General features: G+C 40.4%; 2 protein-coding genes across 12 annotated transcripts in view; one reads left to right on the top strand and one right to left on the bottom strand.

The window, feature by feature from the left end:
- The window catches only part of OSBPL9 (oxysterol binding protein like 9), a 164,466-nt gene extending 154,331 nt beyond the window's left edge, over positions 1 to 10,135 (top strand). For all 8 annotated transcript variants that reach the window (XM_025289471.2, XM_025289470.2, XM_025289468.2 and 5 more), the window contains 10 exons: positions 379 to 464; positions 2,609 to 2,780; positions 3,942 to 4,026; positions 4,781 to 4,891; positions 5,136 to 5,199; positions 5,319 to 5,459; positions 7,028 to 7,106; positions 7,902 to 7,993; positions 9,096 to 9,231; positions 9,451 to 10,135. In XM_025289471.2, the coding sequence (XP_025145256.1) occupies positions 379 to 464; positions 2,609 to 2,780; positions 3,942 to 4,026; positions 4,781 to 4,891; positions 5,136 to 5,199; positions 5,319 to 5,459; positions 7,028 to 7,106; positions 7,902 to 7,993; positions 9,096 to 9,231; positions 9,451 to 9,525 (1,041 nt within the window). In that variant the 3' untranslated portion in view covers positions 9,526 to 10,135. The remainder of the gene's footprint in view (positions 1 to 378; positions 465 to 2,608; positions 2,781 to 3,941; positions 4,027 to 4,780; positions 4,892 to 5,135; positions 5,200 to 5,318; positions 5,460 to 7,027; positions 7,107 to 7,901; positions 7,994 to 9,095; positions 9,232 to 9,450) is intronic.
- Positions 10,136 to 10,472: 337 nt separating this feature from the next.
- NRDC (nardilysin convertase) overlaps positions 10,473 to 20,795 on the bottom strand; it is a 95,819-nt gene continuing 85,496 nt past the window's right edge. For 3 of the 4 annotated variants that reach the window (XM_006043743.4, XM_044945024.2, XM_006043744.4), the window contains 11 exons: positions 18,482 to 18,609; positions 16,823 to 16,985; positions 16,034 to 16,065; positions 15,654 to 15,792; positions 14,402 to 14,449; positions 14,057 to 14,109; positions 13,547 to 13,630; positions 12,935 to 13,025; positions 12,305 to 12,421; positions 11,217 to 11,306; positions 10,473 to 11,064 (listed from right to left, as the gene is read on the bottom strand). In XM_006043743.4, the coding sequence (XP_006043805.2) occupies positions 10,867 to 11,064; positions 11,217 to 11,306; positions 12,305 to 12,421; positions 12,935 to 13,025; positions 13,547 to 13,630; positions 14,057 to 14,109; positions 14,402 to 14,449; positions 15,654 to 15,792; positions 16,034 to 16,065; positions 16,823 to 16,985; positions 18,482 to 18,609 (1,143 nt within the window). In that variant the 3' untranslated portion in view covers positions 10,473 to 10,866. Of the gene's footprint in view, positions 11,065 to 11,216; positions 11,307 to 11,828; positions 11,932 to 12,304; positions 12,422 to 12,934; positions 13,026 to 13,546; positions 13,631 to 14,056; positions 14,110 to 14,401; positions 14,450 to 15,653; positions 15,793 to 16,033; positions 16,066 to 16,822; positions 16,986 to 18,481; positions 18,610 to 20,795 lie in introns of all 4 variants that reach the window. The other variant, XR_006641224.1, reaches the window with a different exon arrangement.

The following is a 20,795-nucleotide window of genomic DNA, read 5'->3' as shown; positions in this document are numbered from 1 at the left end:
TTTAATAAGATAATGTATGTGTGATGCTCCAGAAAGTCAAAAGATATCAAAGGGTTGCTACTGCATAGTTGTTATTGCTAAAACTTTGATTATTGACTCAGGGAGCCAAAGAGAGGTTGCTCAGAGAAAGTGACATTTGAACATTCAGAATCTCTTGTCTTTCATCTCTTAGGCAGGTTAATGGGCATTTGTGAATCAGAACAGTTTGAGAAGTAGGTATCAAAAGCATGCCTGGGCAGTACTTGGTGGATGTTACTGTGATTGGAATCAATTTTTTTTGTTTTCATTTACGTGTTTTTCTTTTTAAATGCAGCTTAGCAGTCTTATATATCTGTAGTGGAATTTGATTCTCAAGGGTCAAATATGTATGTTTTTCAGGTAGTTCTTCCAACATTTATTCTTGAAAGAAGATCTCTTTTAGAAATGTATGCGGACTTTTTTGCTCATCCGGACCTGTTTGTGAGGTATTTGACTTGATACATTAGCTTCACTTTTTAAAAGATGTTACTCATTACCTTTCTGCCTTTGCAGGATAGATTTGCCTTTCAAATGTTTCTGAGGAAAAAAGGTGTTGAATATTTTGTTTGTATTAGATGCCTCTTTGCTTAGGTTATCTGTTGCTGATACTGTTAGGCAACCAAGTTGAACACCTTAAAAATCTTGAACACCTATTAATAAGGTAGCCAGTATTTACAGAGCTGTTTTTGATCTAGGAATTGGTAATCACTGTCAGATTATTGATACTACATCCTGATGAAGTTCAGTTATTTGAGTTTAACAAACTTTTCTAAAACACTTGTTTTTTTGTCAACATTTTATTATAAGCTGGAAAGGGAAAGAGTTGCAGTGTCTGCATTTGAGGAATTTATAGGCCAGTGTCCAGATTACAGACTGATTCATAAATTTTAAATACAAAGATTGCAGTATTCGATATATGTATAAAGGACAGGAGTAATCTAAAGGTGAGATTGATTTATGAGGAGGTGAGTGAGTTCACATTGCTTTTCACTGGTAGCAGGAGCATTTTCTTTGTAACAGGATGTTCTAATCCATCTTCTCTGATTGCATTCCTTGGCCTTGGACTGTGATTTACTAGAGCCAGATACAGATCACCGAAGTTTCACAGTGGGTGGGCACATTGGATGACACTGATATGTAACTTCTTAATGAGGATTTTAGAGACTCATTTAACCAGTTCCCAAAGGGCAGAAATTAAATATGGCATTATTTAAATTCATACAAAGTTGAACAAATAAAATGTAAGCATTTATTGATAACATACATAGAAAGTAGCAGTTATTCATTTTATATAGATTTGAGGTTTAAGGATAATTTTTATGTATGAGAATTTAGGTCCCTAGAAGGAACCATTTAAAAAATACAGAAATACAGCTAAAACACCAATAGATATGATTAAGTGTAATTCTAAAAATTCTCACTCTCCCACAGAGGAGGAAAGGAAATATAATAGAACAAAGAATAAAAGGGCCAAGAAGAAAACAAATGCCGTGATGATAGAGTTAAACTCAGCTATATATTCATAGTACATTAAATGTGAATATCATATATACTCCATTTAAGAGAATAGTGATTTTAAGACTGGATTAAAAAAAAAAAGCAAGATTCATCTGTACTCTGTTTGCAAGAGAGAGACTTTAAATATGTAAAGACATTGATTGGTTAAAAGTAAAAGGATGGACAAAGACATACCATGCAAAACACTAAGCATAACAAAGCTGGTGCTGCTGTGTTAGTATCAGACAAAAAATACTTTTTAAGGTAAGAAATATTACCAGAGACAAGTAGGGATATTTCATATGATAAGGGTCAATTTATCAAGAATAAATAATCCTAAATATGTAAAACAGCTTCAAACTATATGTAGCAAAAATTGACTGAAGGAAGAAATAGACAAATACACAATCATGGTTGGAGATTCCTCCCTCTCCCCACCCCTCTGAGAATCAGTGGGACTATGGAAGATCTATTTAACCTTTCTAAAACATTACCAAACACTATAACGGTCTTTCTGAGTGCCGTGGAACATTCATCAAGATGTACCATATACTAGGAAGACTTAATAAATTTAAAATAATTGGAACCATATGGAATATATCCACTGATCTTTGAAGAATTAAATTAGATATCAGTAACACAGATACATCCAGAAAATCTCCAACTGTTTTGCAATTAAACAGTGCACTAACAAGTATGAAGTTATGGAAAAAGCAAAACTAATGGTACTGGAAACCAGAAACAGTGTTTGTCTCAGGGTTAAGGTGTGGGGATTGCTTGGAAAGAATGGGGAAACCTGGGGGTAATGGACATGTTCTGTATCTTGATTGTATGTCATTATTTAAGTACAATCAAGATATAGAACATTTCCATTACACCCAAGATTAATTAAATGGATATATGCATTTTTCCGATTCATGAAACCAAACAATTAAGGCTGGTATGTTTGATTATGTATACTATACTTCAGTTTTAAAAAGGAGCTGAGGTAGTTAACTGGTCCTAGGTCCTCTCAGCCTGGCTTAGGGGGTGGACCATGCTGAGGGGTACTGTCAAAAAACAGGATGTTAAATTTTGTCTTTCTTCCTTGCAGTATTAGTGACCAGAAGGATGCCAGAGACCGAATGGTTCAGGTTGTGAAATGGTATCTCTCAGCCTTTCACGCAGGAAGGAAAGGATCTGTTGCCAAAAAGCCATACAACCCCATTTTGGGCGAAATCTTTCAGTGTCACTGGACATTACCAAATGATACTGAAGAGAATGCGGTGAGTTCTCCACTGATGTTTTTAATTATCTTAGTACTTAGTTCTTAATGTGCTGATTCAAGATTTCATTTTATTTGGGGGCAGATGATAGTGGTAAAGGCACTGATTAAAAGATGTTTACCACCATAGAAGAACAATGTTGTTGGATCAGCATATTTTGAATATAGTGAGCAAGGGAAAAGAGTGGTGCAAGATGAGGATAGAAATTGAGAAACAAGATCATGCAAGTCCTCATGGACCATAAGGATAATTTTATGGCTTATCAAGAACTCATTTTTGTAATGAAAAGGTCATTATGATTATTTTGTGGCAAATGAATTGAAAAGGGGCAAAAATAGAAGCAAGGAAACCATTGAGGAGACTTGGGCACTATTCCAGGACAATAGTTGATTCAAGTTATATTTTGGAGGCAGAGCTGTTAGATTGGGGGAGGTAAGTTAGAGATGAATCCTTGCATGGTGGGCTGATGCTATTTACTACAAAGGGAAAGATTGGATTTGGGGAGGGAAAAGTCTAGAACTCCAATCTGAAATATAACGTATGGGGAGTCTCTTAGACATGTAAGGAGTTAGAATTTTAAGAGTCTGGAGTTCAAGGGATGAAAAAATAAGCCCATAGCCCACAGTGGTTGGCACATAATAATCTCTCAGTAAATGTAACTCGCAATGTTTTTCTTTTGCTGAATGATGCATTACATGTAGTCCTGCTTCCCAGGCAGCCTCTGGAGAAGGAAGTGGCACCCCACTCCAGTATTCTTCCCTGGGAAATCCCATGGACAGAGGAGCCTGACAGGCTACAATCCATGAGGCCGCAAAAAGTCACACATGACTGAGCAGCTGAGCACACACACACTAAAGACACAAGCAGTATATGTCTGTTCTTAATCATATTACAGACCTGGATAAGTACCTGTTCTGTGCCAGGCTTGGCCCTAAGTTCGGGACATGATCCTTGCCTTCATGCATGTCTTAGAGAGACTTACACAAAGCAGTCATTCCAATAGTGTAATTAAGTGCTGTGAGAAAAGTATATATGAGATGCTTTGTGAGTGTAGAGGAGAGAGCATTTAACCACCTTATGAGGCAGAGACTCCAGTTATTAGATTGTCTGCATGTTGTTTGTTTCTACATCAAAAGAAAATGATGTTCTGTTTGCTTGCAGGAGCTAGTTTCAGAAGGACCAGTTCCCTGGGTTTCCAAGAATAGTGTAACATTTGTGGCTGAGCAGGTTTCTCATCATCCACCCAGTAAGTGACAGAGTTCCTCAGCTACATCCACTTTCAAACTATTGTCTAAAGAGGGTCATAGAAAGCTCCACAACTGAGGTCTCTGCACTGTCCTCGTGTTTAATGGCTACCTGTGTCTTTCCAGTCCTGTGAAGATTGGTTCCTCATATCTGTTCCTGGTATAAGTTCCAAAGACTCTATTAGCTTCACTGATTAATTAATATAAAAATAAGGGATTTGGGAAGGTAATTTTTAATGCTTCTAAAGTCATCTTTCTCATCATGAGCTGTGCTGTAGCGATCTCAGCACCTCTGAAGACAGTTCATATAAAACAGATGTAGTTTCAGTATGGTATGTTCCTGGCCCAGTGGAAAGAATGCATGTCTTCCCCTGTTACTTGCTGGATGCCATGTTAAGACTGATTATACTGTATGGGTTCAGGTTTGGGCTGGGGCAGCAACATGCTTGCTGATCAGAACAGACTGACCCTTTGTTTTTAAGCCCTGGGATTGGCCTCACGGTTCAGGAAGTTCCTCCCCATGTGATCCTGAACAGTGGCTTGCACTGGGGGAGACAGGGTGTAAAGGGCAGGTGGGTAATTCCTGACTACATTCAAGGATGTTCTTTGAAAGGTAAAGGATTTCCCCCATGCAGCCAGTTGTTTCTCTGGGTTAAGGGAGTTGGGGGTGGGGGGCATGTATGTTTATGGTGTGTGTATGTTTATAAATAAAATGAGGCTATATATAGTGCACTAACTGAAACAGTTTCTCTTCAGTTTCAGCTTTTTATGCTGAGTGTTTTAATAAGAAGATACAATTCAATGCTCATATCTGGACCAAATCAAAATTCCTTGGGATGTCAATTGGGGTGCACAACATAGGGCAGGGTAAGTCTGTGGGCTTTGGGTGGACTACAGTGTTAATGGGAAAAGTCTATGTCATTCTTATATGTGCCGGTCATCTGTCTAGTAAGAGGAAATGACCCCAGAAAGTCAGGCCGGATGTCATTGTGTGCAGGGAAGCAAGTGTGTTGGGGGTGAGAGCCAGGTTGAGATGCAAGAGTGATTATCCCTAAACTGAATGGAGATTCCATCAGCTGCTTATATGAGATTCCATCCCTTCTCTCCACAGGTTGTGTCTCGTGTCTAGAGCATGACGAACATTATATTCTCACATTCCCCAATGGTTACGGCAGGCAAGTAGAGCTGGTCCATTCCTCTGCTGCGCAGGCAGTAGGCCCTGCTGTTCTTTAAGTTGTGCCCCTCCTTTCTTTCCTCCAAACTGTCAGCCTTACTGACACTTTTGATTTTGCAGGTCTATCCTCACAGTGCCCTGGGTGGAACTAGGCGGAGAATGCAATATTAATTGTTCCAAAACTGGCTATAGTGCAAATATCGTCTTCCACACTAAACCTTTCTATGGGGGCAAGAAGCACAGAATTACTGCTGAGATTTTGTAGGTATTTTGTTTTTCTGCTTTGATGCTCCTTCTGCATCTCTAAAATAGTTTTCCTTTTGTCTTGAACTATAACTTCCATCAAGAATTGACCATTTTACCATATTGTAAAGTTTAAAAATAAAATAAAATTAAAAAAAAAAGAGACTAAGGAAAAAAAAAAAAAGAATTGACCATTTTAATGGTCCTGTCTTTGTAAACTTATTTTATACGCTGTGTTTCATGTCTCTTCCTAAAATCCCATCTCAGAAGGAGACCTAAGAACAATCTGAGGTCACTGGTGGGATTTCCTTCCTAGGAACCTGACTTGCAAATAGGAAACTTAAGGAGTTTTCCTGGATCTTGTAGATATAGGAAACTTAAGGAGTCTTCCTGGATCTTGTAGCCAACCCAGATTATGTATGCCTAACTCATTATTGCTGGATTGGATCATGAGCTTGTCCATACAGTAGACCACTGTAGTGTCTCAAAGCCCTTATGGTCCTTGTTTTTTTTGTGTGCCTTTGCTGGAGAAAAACAGTAACCATTGTATCTTTGTTTGGTTCTGTTTGACGCTCCAGGATTAGATGAAGACGTCTGCTGTCCAAGTCAGTAGTCCGTTGGGTTCAGAGCCTGCCTAGACAAGGAGACCCTGCAGGGATTTCTTTGTCCTCAGAGGCCTCACTGGGAGCAGTGTTGCAGATGGCAGACACAGAATTGGTTAACCAGTTTTTTATGGAGATAATTTAATTTTGATGATAGAATCAAAATCCAGAAAATTCTTGGAAGGAAGGAAGGAGGAAGGGACCATGAACAAAAGATGAAGTTTACTAAGGAACACTGTAAAATCCAAAATATTACTGCAGTCAGAAAATAGGGGCAGAGCTTAGGGAGCAGCACAAGTCACCACTATAGTGTGACTGCACCCCTCAGACAGGCAGGCGGGGGAAAAAGGATGTCCAGAACAAAGACATGGGTGGGCCTGCTTCTCAGAGTTCCTTAAAGCAACCAGCACCAATAGGAACTGCTAGCAGATTTTTTGGCCAGTCACAGTAATTTATAATAAACTGCCTTCTGAAAGAGTGCATGGTGGGCTCCTCAGATAACATCTTAATATTATGGCCCAGCCTGAAGATGAAAGTCTGGTCTCCATCATTGTATCCTTAAGCAAAGCCTTCCCTGACCCTCATTGTAGCAGTGTTGCCCTTGATCTCCCGTGGTTGCCTGGACATAAGAGCACTTGTCACCCAGAATTTCAGTGGTAGTGTCTTCCCCACTAGACTGTGAAGAGCTCGAGTTTGTCGTCTGCTGTGGTCCCAGCACCTAACATATCTCATACCCAGTTTCTGGGATCTTGAATCCATTAGCAGCATCTTTAGGGCATTAATTCTTATAGTTGGCTCTGAGAAAACCAGTTTTATTAATCTGCATTCACAAATAAAACCAGTTTTATTAATCTGCCTTTACAGTTGCTCTTCTGTGTTTTGCTCTGGGTAGGTAGGCCACAACTAACAAGATTCTTTGGTAGAGAAATTTCAATTTGAGACTGACACAAATGTTTTAATGTTTGTTTTTTGTTTTTAATGTAGTTCTCCAAACGACAAGAAGTCTTTCTGCTCAATTGAAGGGGAGTGGAATGGTGTAATGTATGCAAAATACTCAACAGGGGTAAGAACGTGTGTTTTGCCACTTGTTTCAGGCTTCATTGAATCGTAGCTTGTCCCTTACTCTGGCTTCCTTCATCTGGAAATTTTAACCACCAAGATGAGCTCTAATGCCATCTCTTCAAGCCAGGCCTTTTCCTTCTTCCACCTTTCCCCAGCAGTACAGGTAGTAGAATGATTTTTACTTTCCTGTCCCCTTAAAATACTCAAGAATAATATATGGCAAAAAGTGCTCAGAGTACTTAACATTAGGATTCGTTGTTCAGCTAGTCCAAGAGATTACATCCCAATCATATTACATCCCAACACATAGCCACATTGAAAGGATCTATTTTTACCAAGAGCCTTTGCTGCTGCTGCTGTGTCGCTTCAGTCGTGTCCGACTCAGTGCGACCCCATAGACGGCAGCCCACCAGGCTCCCCTGTCCCTGGGATTCTCCAGGCAAGAACACTGGAGTGGGTTGCCATTTCCTTCTCCAGTGCATGAAAGTGAAAAGTGAAAGGGAAGTCGCTCAGTCGTGTCCGACTCGTAGCGAACCATGGACTGCAGCCCACCAGGCTCCTCCGTCCATGGACTTTCCAGGCAAGAGTACTGGAGTGGGGTGCCATTGCCTTCTCTGACCAAGAGCCTTTACCAAGACTTAAATAGTTTAGGCTTTAGATTGCATATGGAACTCATTGTCTACATCACTAACATATTGTGGGATTTCATTATTAAATCTGTTAATGGGAAGAGTTGACTTTTTCTCTTAGAACAATGTGAACAATAAAACATCTACCCACCTTTTCTGTTTTCTAGGAAAATGTAGTTTTTATAGATACCAAGAAGTTGCCTATTATTAAGAAGAAAGTAAGGAAGCTGGAAGATCAGAATGAGTACGAATCCCGCTGGTAAGGAGACAACATAACTATAGAGTTGTTGCAGCAATGCTCTTGCTATTGGCCAGGCATAGGTGCAGGGCCAGGTTGTAGACTGCATAGCAGGGTGTAACAGAGCACAGGTGGAGTCCGAATGCCTGGGTTCATACGGTGCTCCACCTGCACTGTAACCCTGACTGTAAGCTAACCTGTCTTTGCATTCTTTCCTGAAATGGGAACCACCTCAGCATTGCTATGAGAACTAAAGGAGATATACATGGAGCCTGTGTATGATGCTGGACAAGTGGATGTTGGCTTATCACCATCTTTGTAGACTCTGTATATATGGATATAGATAGATCTCAAAACATCTTTAGGTTTTAAAAAACTTAAAAACTTGAAAGAATAAACAGTCTTATTTGCCTGGACTGCCTGTTCATAGTTGTAAGTGGAAATCTATAAACCTTTATGCTCTGCTGCTCACACAAGGGGATCTTAGGATGGCTACTTTTCTAATCCCTACGCGTTCTCACTTATAAAGCATTGTTTGAACCAGACTTGTCTAGCTACCATCTTCCAGGCCTTGAGAAGAAGCCAGATCTCCTCCCCCACCCCCAACCTTAAGCCTCTGCAATGCTTCTCTTGACCTTTATTCTGTATTCAGACTGCTTCTCCCAGATTCATTAATTCCAGGGGAGTCTTTATGAAATGGAATGTCTCAGCTCCTCTCATCTCCCATTTAGTTTATTTAATATAAACTGTTGTTCCTTGAGCTTAATATAAGGGACACTGACGCCCTAGAGAGATGAACTGACAGCCCCAAGGTTATATCACTAGTTAGAGGTACAGCTAAAAGTAGCCTGTCTCAGTTGATCTTTCTCCTCTGTTGTCCCAGCCATATATACAGCTTTCTGCACATGCTTTATTTCCTCCTTTGACAACTAGCAGTAGAATCTTCTGAGTTTGTTTCTGTTTTTCACTCCTGTGCCAGCCTAAGGAGATTTAGTCTGTGAGCTACATTTAAAGTCATTTGACTTGTACTGTAATTATGTTCTAGATGGCTCTAGCCTTTCATTTTTAAATTGCTAACTCCTCTCTCCACCAAGTACTCAGCACCTTCACTTCTTTTCTTTAGCCTTTGGAAGGATGTCACTTTCAACTTAAAAATCAGAGACATTGATGCAGCAACTGAAGCCAAGCATAGACTTGAAGAAAGACAAAGAGCAGAAGCCCGAGAAAGGAAGGAAAAGGAAATTCAGTGGGAGACAAGGGTAAGTTTGTTTTGGGGAGCCTGCCTCGGTCTGCTAGCTGCTGTTCCCTGAGCTGTCATTCATTCATTTCAGTGAATACTGAAGTACCAAATAAGCATGGTGATAAATGAGATGAATGTTCATTTCACTTGTTGAGGGGGGAGCACATCAAATAATTAAAAGTATGATACAGAATTACAAAACAATTGTGTAACTGAATTTCCCCCCTTTCTCTAACAGTTGTTTCATGAAGATGGAGAATGCTGGGTTTATGATGAACCATTACTGAAGCGTCTCGGTGCTGCCAAGCATTAGGTTGGGAAACATAAAGTTTGCTCCTGGTTCCAGGGCAGGATGCATAATTAAGCAACAATCTTCCTTTGGGAGAACCTATTCACTCCCTTCTTATTGCAGTGGTTCCTATCTCAGGGATACTGGACTTTCTGATGCAGATGAACAATTAAAGCGAGCAAAGCTTCCCTTTTTCCTGTCTGTGGCAGTTACAACGTTGATTTTGGTCTTGAGAAAAACTTCAGGTTTTGAAAACAAGATGTCTGCTCCTTTTCCAAATCCCACGGTATAAATCCCAGTCTTAAACTCTGCATTCTAGTACTGCTGTTGAGATATACAATACAACATGTTTCCTAGTTCATATAATCGTGGGTTCTATATATACATATATATAATATAGCTGATGCCAGATTTTTCATAAATACTCCATTTACTGTAAATATCAGTTCCTCTGAGTTGTTTTAGAAAATTTAGTGTAATGTATTAAAATCACGTGTTAGGAAATTTCATGGTCTCACCTACAATAACTTTTACTTTGGAATTGAACTATTATTAAATTGTATCTAACTCTGGACTGTGGTTTAATTATACTCAATGCTTCTTAAGGCTTCATAAAGTAATTTTTCCAACCTTTTTTTATAATGTGCTGATTATTTTTATGATTAGACTTGGGCCTAGTTACTTAGCAACCTTGAATACAAAGGCTGGCTTTTTACAGGGACTCTTCAAATAATGAAGGGGGTCCATCCATTCTGTCCCTTCTTTATACTCCTCTGTTCTGTCTATAGCCCCCACCATGCTATTCTTGTTTTAATTGAACTCTCAAATACTACACATAGGGCTACCAACCTTTTATCCAAAAATATTTTATTGCCTTAGAGAATTTGGGAAGAATGCTTATTTTTAGATCCCCACCCCACATTGAAACAAAATATAATAAAAGGAATGTCACAGCAGCAAATGGCTCATTCTGAAGGGCAATACAGAATTATCTTTATTTTTAAATACATTAAAAACAACAACACAGGTATTAGCACCTGGCATTTAGGTACTAAGAAGACATAGGGCCTCTCAAGGCAGTCATACAGAACTGGATTCTCAATCTGAGAAGACCAGGACAGGCCAGGGCATCTCAAGACTGCTCCAGCAAGCTTTTTGGTTACATTTGGCCCACCCTGCTCGTTTCTCTCTGCAGCTGCTATAGTAACCCTCGGTCTGTTAGTCACAACGGAAGGGGAAGGGTAGTAAATCAAATTCTGTGATGCCAGTGCAAAAATTCAATGGAAGCCCTAAGGCAGTAGTAGTGTAACTTCATAAAATTCAAACACTTAAATGCACAGTGCTTCAGGCCAAGGAGACTGCAGTTTATTTGACTATTTTATGGTAGGGGAGAAGGTTAAGTCTTGATGTGAAACCCCTGATATCAACAATGGGGACGGTACAGTCTACCAGCAGAGGAGAAGCTGGCAGGTAAGTTAGCTGCATCACGTCACAAGAAGAGTTTGAATCCTCACCGGAAGGGGTACCATCCTCTTCCAGCTCGTACTTCCCGAATCCAACAACCTGAAAAAGGCCAAAGACTTGAGGTGAGAGACAATGCTGACCACGTTTGGGCAAAGACCTAGTAGGATCTAGGACACCAACCCAAACTCAGTACATGGGTGAGACGACAAGTCTGGAAAGGACAGAGCTACAGCTTTGGTAACGATACTCACATGAACACTGAGCATTTTACTTCCTGGTCCTCTGTGGGCCTTGAACCAGTTGACTAGGTCTGATTTTGAGAATGACTTCAGTGCTTCAATCTTAATGGGAGAAGGGAAGATATGAAAGAAAGCTATAAAAAACTAGCAATATATTTATGCAAAGATGGTTCTTAAAACACAACACCCTAGCCAGACCTTCTTGGTCCTGCTTATTATAAGCACTGTTTTATTTTAACATGTTTCAGCTGGCTCCCAACCTTCCAGATAAAGATACAAATGAGCCTGACATACCTTCATGTTTCTTCGCACTGACTGACTGGCAGATAATAAGCAGGAGAGGGCAGCAGATGCTGTAACTACAGCTAAGTACCGTACATGGAGTCAAACTCGTTACTCCATAGTGTCACCTCTCAGATACATGGTAAGTATTTATCCTCTGGCTTCTAACAGAAAAACTGCAGAACCTCAAGAGTTGGGCTGAATGAAGCCTCTCTGTTAAATACCTGCTCTGCTTCAATGTCCTTTGGTAGGGTTATAGTATCAGAGCACTGGACTGTAGGACCCAGAGCTCCTTTAAATGGGATTTATTACTTGAGGCTAGAAGTTGTCACAAAGACCTACACAAAGAATCCTTAAATCTGGAGAAGGAACTTCATAAACACCAGAAGTTCGCAATTTTCTTTAAGTAGCAGAACCTGTTTTTCTCCCAAACTTTGTAGTGAATCTGAATATATAATACAAAAACGAAAAGGAAAAAAATTATATATATATGTAAAACTGAATCACTCTGCAACAGAAATTAACATTGTAAATCAACCATACTTCAATTTTTTAAAAAGTGGATTTGACTGAAATTGGGGGAGCAAGAGTAAGAATACCCAGCATCCTGCTCACTTGGCCACCTGAGACACTACAGTAGCCAGTCTGGAAACGATGTAATTTAATAACATCAAGAAATGGGCAAGTAAATAATAACCAACCCAAGATGAGTGCCCCTGGTCTCTCCTCCACACAATACCAATTTGCTTAGAACTGTGTCTCCTGTTAAATCAAGAGTCCCTGTCAAAGCTGTCTTACTCTGAAAACCATGTTACTACCTCATGGGCAAGGCGGTCAAAGAGATACTGCCGAGTCACCACTTCATTCCAGTTCCTGTCCACTTCCTCCCCAAGGTGGGTGTCCTCGCACTCCTTCAGCTTGATCAGAGCTGTGACCTGTTACCGTCAAAGAAACACTCAGGCATGGCATCACCCAATCATCCTCAGCACACTTAACCCTGTCTGGTCTGATTTGTGATAGACCTGCCAGCATGACGACGAGGGATGGAGCTAGGAAGACGTGGTCAGGTTAAGGTGGGCTACAGAGCTCAAGAACCCAGCACACAGTACTGTTAAGACTAGTGTCGAGGGCTTATGCTATGCTAAGTCACTTCAGTCGTGTCCGACTCTGTGGGACCCCACAGACGGCAGCCCACGAGGCTCCCCCGTCCCTGGGATTCTCCAGGAAAGAACACGAGTGGGCTGCCATTTCCTTCTCCAGTGCATGAAAGTGAAAAGTGAAAGTGAAGTCACTCAGTCGTGTCCGACTCTTTGCAACCCCATGGATTGCAGCCTAACAGGCTCCTCCATCCATGGGATTTCCAAGCAAGAGTACTGGAGTGGGGTGCCATTGCCTTCTCCGATTGAGGGCTTGGGTGACCCAACAAAAGACCAAGCCAGCACAATGACCTGGGTGTTGAATGCATCCTCAGTGAGGTTCTCAATCTTCTCCTCAAAGCTTGAAAGGAACTCTTCTATCTTCTTATCAACAACTTCAGAGCTAAAATAAAACATCTTCCATTAAGTCATCACTGACCAGGTCTCAAGCAGAAGGCAAAGGAAAAACTGGGTCTAAGGCATATTTCCAGGAAAGGCTGAAGTGATCTCCCCTAAGCTGCAGGAGGTAAGTGAACAGTGAAGAACCCCCACCCCTACTCCACTTCTAGCCCAATTCCCTGGTATCCTCGTAGGAAGCAGCAGACAGCCATGCTGACCACTTCAAAGCTGAGGACCAACAAGGCCTAGTACCTTGCTTGCAGCCTGAATGCTAGGTTACGCATCTGCCTTTCTTGTCTTCAGATAGGCCTGAAGAGAGGAAGCAGTGGCAAGCCCTGCACAGTCACCATAGGACTTGAGTCAAACCCTACAAACCCACTGGTAAGTCCTGGACCAGGCCATATATGAGCCACCTGCTGCAGCTGTGACTAAATGGGAAGCAAATGGTCAGGGCAAGGATGCAGCCCCTATTCTCTATGCCGAGAAAAACGATAGCCGGGCCCATCTTCTCACTTGTTTACTCACTTGTATTTGGTTGCCTGAGTCCCCACGGTGACAGAGAAGCCTAGAATCCCAGATGTGTTCCTACAGGTAGGGTAGACATGGTACCTATGGCCAGAGTGAAAAGTTCTATGAGCTCAGGTACTCATCTGCACCCTGTCCTTGGAGTTACTAGAGAGCAGTGGGAAGGGTTTCTGCCCATCCTTACTGGACCCTACAGGTCCTGGAAGAGGATCCATAGATGTTTACTCTTGGGTTAGGGTATCCATATCCACCCCTCTCCTGAACTGAGGACCACAAGGCCAGCCTCTTAGTCTTGAAACCTGACCAAACTGACAGACTGATCATAGTCCAAGATGCAAACTGCAAAAGTTTTGACAGTATGACTCTACTGAGTATGACTTGGTAGGTATGACTCTTAAGGCCTGGAAGGGCCAAAGAGTGCTGAGACTGTTCAGTCAGTATAGCTGATCGACTTAAGCCTGCAAAGTAAGCCCCAGATCTTGAGCTCAGTGCTCTTGCCAGCAGACTTACCCAAGGGTCTGCTTGGTTCGAAGGAAGTCAAAACAAGGCTCTTCCATATGCATCTGTAATTCAACATACTACCCATCAGCTTAACTCCTCCCAGCAGAGAAACCTCCATTTCTTCCCCCCAAAGTGTTAACATGTGACCCCGAGTCCAGCCTCCTTTACTGCCTTCTTAAATAGCCCAGGCCCATTATCCTGGCTCATACTAGGTGAGAAATGCTCAACAACCAGCTCACTTACAAACCACAGATCTCTGACCACTCCCAGGTCCCCAGCCCCCAGGTAGATAGGCCAGTCCTCACAGTTGGCCAGGGGCTCCCGAGTATTGGGACTCTCCTTTATGCAACTTACCACAAGCAGCTCCATAAGAGTGTATTCTTTCAGACTCCTGGCACCTGACTGAGAGGAGAAGCTGATCAGACCAACTGAAAAATCCAATGGCTTACAGGGCTTTTTAAAAATATAGCTCTTCTTGACAACCATTTATTCAGGATACTACCCTACTCTTCTCTCCCCCCCACCCCGTACCCTCTACTGTTATACTTCCTGCCTTCCCACAAAACAGGAGGTGTGTGCAGACTGGAATCATGCGTGATGATCTGTATTCCCAGCCCTAGCTCAGAACTGCAGGTGGACATGGAATTGAGTTCAGTAATCCCTGACCTGCCAGCTCCTGCCCAAAACACACCAAGGACACAACCTAAAGTCAAGGACTTGCAGAGGAAGACAGGCTCTACAGACAAGGCAAAGATTCAGCGCCAGAAACTCAAGAAAAGGACAAGGTGACAAGTGAAGCCATGGAGCCCTGCCCAAAGTCCAGGCCAGGGATCTTTATGAGGTCAGACAGAGAAGTGACTTCCTCATGTAGAAAACCCAGGACCAAAGCAGCAGATAAAGAGCCCCAGTGTTTGGGAAGTCTGAGATCAGTCTAAACACACAGGTCCCCATTGTCCTAAAAGTGAGTGGGACCAAACACAGGCTAGTCTATGGACCAACTGAGATCAGTGCAAAGCTCTTTCTTATTTTAAGCACCATCCCGTATCTCCAGAATGCTGTGGAAAACACATAGGATTTGAAGACAGAAGGTATAAATTTGAACTCCAGCTGGTATGACCTCAGTAAGTGAAGGACCTCAGATTTATCATACATAAAATACAGGTGATAAATCCTCTCTCTCAGGCGCTTTGAAAATACTCATTATGACTCTGGAAGCCATTCTATTTACTGTATGTTGGTTGACTATGTTTGTTTTTGTCATATTTCAAAACTGTCCTTTTAACAAATGTCCTCTTGCTCCCTGGAGTTGTGACTGGTAAATATGTAGGGATTTCCAGCCATACTTCAGTTCTGTCCCTCTGGACTAGTGGCTGGGTGATTAATAAAGCACTGTGATTGAAAAAGGATCCACTCACTGACAGGAGCAGTTTTTAAATGTAATTGCTTCAAGAGGACATATGACCCCAAGCATAAAACCACAGAGTAACCGCAAACAGGCCTTGAAGAGCATAGGATCACTTCCCCCAGACACTGCGGTCCTTCCACCAGTCTTTAGTGTCTAAAAGACACAGCCATGAGGACAGCTGTGTGCAAAGGGGCCACTGACCTGGTAATATACAGTGACTTCAGAGTTGGCGTCACCCCTGTTCAGAGCTCTCACTTTGCACAGGTGGTGGCCACTGGGTAGCTCCACCACCTGGAACTGCACAGGCATCTCCTGCTCCAGAGGCATGAAGTTCAACTTGCTGCAAAACAATCAGTATGGGTCATCGAGGCTGTGCCTTTATCCTCCTACTCCTGCCCCCAAAATGGAAAGTCAGGCCTTCTACATTGCCTTCTGAATTGTTTTGTTTATATAACTAACCTCAAATAAACCTACAAGAAGCATCTCCATTACAGATTTAGTAACAACTGAATTTTGGTCTCAAGGTCCTCTTGCTATTAAGAACACATAACTCCTAAAGAGAAAATTCAACCAATACTCACTCAACAACATATTTCAGGAAATCTGTAGATTCCTAGGAGGTGAAAGAGAAGAAAAGAGCTATATCAGGCTCTACTGTCATTAATTTCACCCTAAACCAACTAATACCAATGTTCTAAGTGCATGGGAAGCCCTGGAATGCATCAGAAAGCAGATACAGTCTGTCACCCAAAATGCTGATCATTCATTCACTGGGTTTATCACTCATTCACTAGGATTATCATTCACTGATTCAATATTATGTTTGTTGAATACTAAGTGGCTCTCAACTGAAGTGGCTCCTTTTCTGTTCTCCCTTGGTGCTCTGTTTACTGTCCACTGTGAAACTTTCTTCACTTGGGGATCAAACTTAGTTGTCCGGTTTACCCCATTAGGCTGTGTTTTAGAAACCTGGATCTATTAATATTAATACAGAGCCTGGCATAGAGTGAGCAACAGAATACACTTGATACTAAGTGAATGATGTATATGTATGTACATCCCTCAGCCCTCCCCAGCTCCCACTTTTATATCTAAATTAAACTGTTTCTAGTTTCCACAATCGTCAACAAATGTAACCAATACCATGTATTTTCCAAACCCACTTAACTCAAAATGCGGTCCAATACCAGTAGTCTCTTTCATAAGAAAGTCTTGTCCAGCACCGAAAGGGCCAACTTTCCTTCTAAACAGACTGTGACAATGCTGGCCTGCCAAAATGACAGCTTCCCCTTTAGGGAAGAACTAACAGAATTCCAGAGCGCAGAACAGCATTCATACCTGGCCTGTACCAACAGAACCCTGACACTCACTGTGCTTGTGACATTTCCTTGTACCAGGCCCTCAACAAAGAGCTGGGCTTTGAATTCTCTGACGAAGCTCAGCAGAGACTCAAGGGAAAGGCCATCCATCAAAGCACGATACTTATCAATCATAGACCAACGGGAATACTCCAGGATTAAAAGCCGAACATCTCTACAGAGAGCAGAAAAAAAAAAGTCATATTGTAAGAAATGAATCGTAAGGGTATAGGATTGGGTTAAGTTTCTATAGATGATGTGTTTCTTTAAAGTGACAATTTCTATCACTACTTAAGATAGGGAAACAATGTCATAACCAGCAAAAAGCATTTAAAACTGCATATATAGACTATTACATAGATTTTTAGCTCATTGGTAAAACTTATCTGTTTCAATTGCAAAATAAAACATTTCACACAAGCTGCCAAATGAGTCACAAACCAATTTAATATTACTATTTTGATTTCAAATCTCACTAGCATTTATCCATTACTGGAAGTGACCATCATGTATATCTACAATGACAATACAGCATAACTGGCTCTAGGCAAGAATCAGACTAACCCCCTCCCACACAGTAAGCTATTTATTTATTTTTCTTAGTAAGCTGTTTAAATATGGCCAAGTTACCTAACATTTGTGACTCAATTTCATTTGTAAAACAAGGGAAATAAAAATGCCATACTATTATCAGTTTTGGTGAGAATTAAATAAATACACTTAAAGTTCTTAGATCTAACACATACCAAATCTTCAATAAACAAGTATTATTACTCTACCACATTTTAACAAAGTAGTATTCAGCAGTTAGAGGATATATGGGGCTATTTTTAATCATATCAATAATTCCAGACAACTCTCCTTTCCCATTTATATTTGGTTATTAGTTTTTATAACTTTTTGTGATCAGATTATCAGTTATTACATGTCTGATTCTTACCTACTCCCTCCCCTGCTTTCGAATTTTGGCCACTTATGTTCTCATTATAACTATGTCTAATGCAGGGTATTTACAGATGCCCAGCAAACAGGTCAAGTAGGGGCTTGCAAGCCATGTGCATAAAGGGCTATATCTGCTCAGAGGGGAGTTTTTCCCCCCTCCCACAAAGGCTCTTTTTACCCTCAAGAGTGTACTTTTTTCTGATTCACACAAAGGTACCCTATAAGCTACTGCTGGCCCTGGATTAAAGAACAGGCTCTGGTGAAAGGCCCAAGATGACTGCCTATTAGCAGAGGGCATACTGACTGTCCAGAAGCATTTCTGCTCTCTTCTGCAACCTGACTGAATTCTGGATAGTTGCAGTTGTCAGAAAAATGACCTGTTAGGCAATTTAACTCAGCTACTTATCATAACATCCAACACACTAAGCAATTTTGAGCTACAACCAAGTCAGCACTTTTTGAACTGTTTTTTACTTAGAAACTAGGAAAAAACACTCTTTTAACCTTTAGCCTCTAATTAAGTATAGTAGACAGCAGTCCTCCTCACCGATAACTACTTACAATGAGTTTAGAAACTCTCTAACTCTACAGGCTAGTTTCCTAAAACACAGCACAATTCTATCACATCTGAATTAGCACTGAAACAACAGCCTCACTCCCCACACTTAATTCCAAGAAGGCATATAGTTTTAGGCCTTCAAAATATAAGCTGATCCCATGTATACCCACTTGGCCAGAGTTTCAGGCTTGATGAGGATGTTAAAGTAGGTCTTCTTCAATTGCTCAGTTATCATTGTAAACACAGCTGGTGTGGAACTGAACTCCGCTAAGTAGTCAATAATAAGCTGAAACAGTAGCTAAGAAGAAAAGAAAGAAACACCTTAAGTGGAGAAACATGTAAATCCACTGATTTTTAGGGGGAAAATGTTTCCCATTGGTTTCTACCAGGGGTTCAATATGATAAAATAGGCATTGTGTGGGACATAAGTACTAATGACTCAAAGAATCTTTTTTTTTCCCTTAACCCATGGCTACACCACCTAGCTATTTTTTTTTTTTTTCCAGTAATTCATTTATTTATTTTTGGCTGTGCTGGGTCTTCATTGCTATGTAGGCTTTTCTCTAGTTGCAGTGAGTGGGGACTGCTCTCTAGTTATCATGATCAGCTTCTCACTGCGGTGGTCTCTCTCGTTGTGGAGCACAGAGTCTAGGCTGCACGGGCTTCAGTAGTTGCAGCTCGTGGGCTCTGCAGGTGTGTCTCCCGGGCTCTAAGCACAGGCTCAACAGTTGCAGCACACAAGCTCTGGGACATGTGGGATCTTCCCAGATCAAGGATTGAACCGGTGTTTCCTGCATTGGCAGGTAGATTCTTTACCACTGAGCCACCAGGGAAGCCCCTCCCTCAAAGAATTTTTAGGAGCTAAAATTCTCAATTATAAAATCTGAAGGAATAAAAATTTTCTTTTTCATAATTTTCAGAGGTATTTTAAAACATTTTTTCCTTCCCATTAAACTTAAAAATAATTTTATTGAGCATCTCCACTGCCCCAAAATTTGATTTTAACTGGGAGAAGATAATTTAGGAAATAATGACTTTGTATCAACCTGTGCTATCCAGAAACATGTGAAGTCTTCTCCCTTAAAGTCTTTTATATGCTTCAAAAAGATTTATAGCTTTCTTTAGATAAGTTCTATACTTTTCTTCTTTATTCTTACATATTTGATTATTTTTCTCAATATTATAGTGACATATTTTTTCCCAGTCCATTTCTAAATGGTTACTGCACTATAGGAAAATGAGCCATTGATATACTGGTCTTATGATGAGTCATATCACAAATTATTTTTTAAATTCTAATAGTATCTTGCAAAGAAAAATGCTTTTTCTCTTCCAGGTGTTTTTATTTTTTCACTTTAATATAGTAGCCAGAAACTCTAAAAATAATGTCAAGTAATAGAAGTGATCATGGGTATCCTCGGCTTATTCCTAATTTTAATGTTCAGGATTTCATCAGTTAGTATAACATCTGTTATCATACATTTAATTAAGATTTTTATTGTGGTTGTGTAACCTCCCTTTATTCCTACTTATTAGGAATGACAACTCAAATTTATCAAATAATTTTGGGGGCATTTATCACTATATTCATATAGTATTTCTCAACTGATTTTGATATAATGATTTATGTTCATGATCACTATATTCACACAGTGTTTCTTAACTGACTTGTGTTATAATGATTTATAACAGCTTCGTAAAACTGAACAACCAACTCTTTGCTTTGCTGGCACTGGTCATGGTGAATTATTCTTTTTGTTATATTTGAACTTAACTTTCAAGTTTTTAGAATGCTTGACTCTGTATTTCATAGGTGTAAATGATCTCTGGTTTTATATATGTATTTATAGTATTTATATCAAGTTTTAATGTTACAGTAGGGAAGCTTCATAGAATGAAGAACCTCAAATACTATGGTTTGTATTTCTAAAAAGCTCTCCAGGTAATTCCAAAACATACCTACCAAATGACAACTACTGTATTTGGCTTTAATATGTTTGGATTTTAAGCTACATTATATTTACTCTTTTGAAGGTTACTAAAATATTCCATGTGTCTCCTCCTAAGGACAATTTTTGTTCCCAGGGGAGACTGACAAGTAAGAGGGTATAAAGAAGAAAACTACTCTTCTCTAGGATTTTTGCTAAGATATGGAGGCTATCACCTCTTAGCACAGGTCTGATTACTTCCAGGTCCTCTCCTCCAGATTTTTTCTTAGATGAACCCAATTCCCCAAATGTTAATATATATTCTACCCAAAAAACCAACATATAAAATTTATTGTTGGGTACATTATTTTACCTGGTACTTGGTATTTCTTCCTTTACTTATGAAGTACTGACAGATGACATTGAAACATATTCTTTACCAAAAGATAAATCACTAACAAGATATAAACTCTGTTTCTTAAGAGTCATAAACTTAGAAGGGAACAAGACACACACACTTGAAACAATGGAAAAGACTGTAAGAAGACGAAGAAAG

Source organism: Bubalus bubalis, chromosome 6 (assembly GCF_019923935.1).
Source record: "Bubalus bubalis isolate 160015118507 breed Murrah chromosome 6, NDDB_SH_1, whole genome shotgun sequence".
NCBI lineage: Eukaryota > Metazoa > Chordata > Mammalia > Artiodactyla > Bovidae > Bubalus > Bubalus bubalis.
Note: the sequence above shows the minus strand (reverse complement) of the source record. Positions and strands in the feature narration are given on the sequence as shown.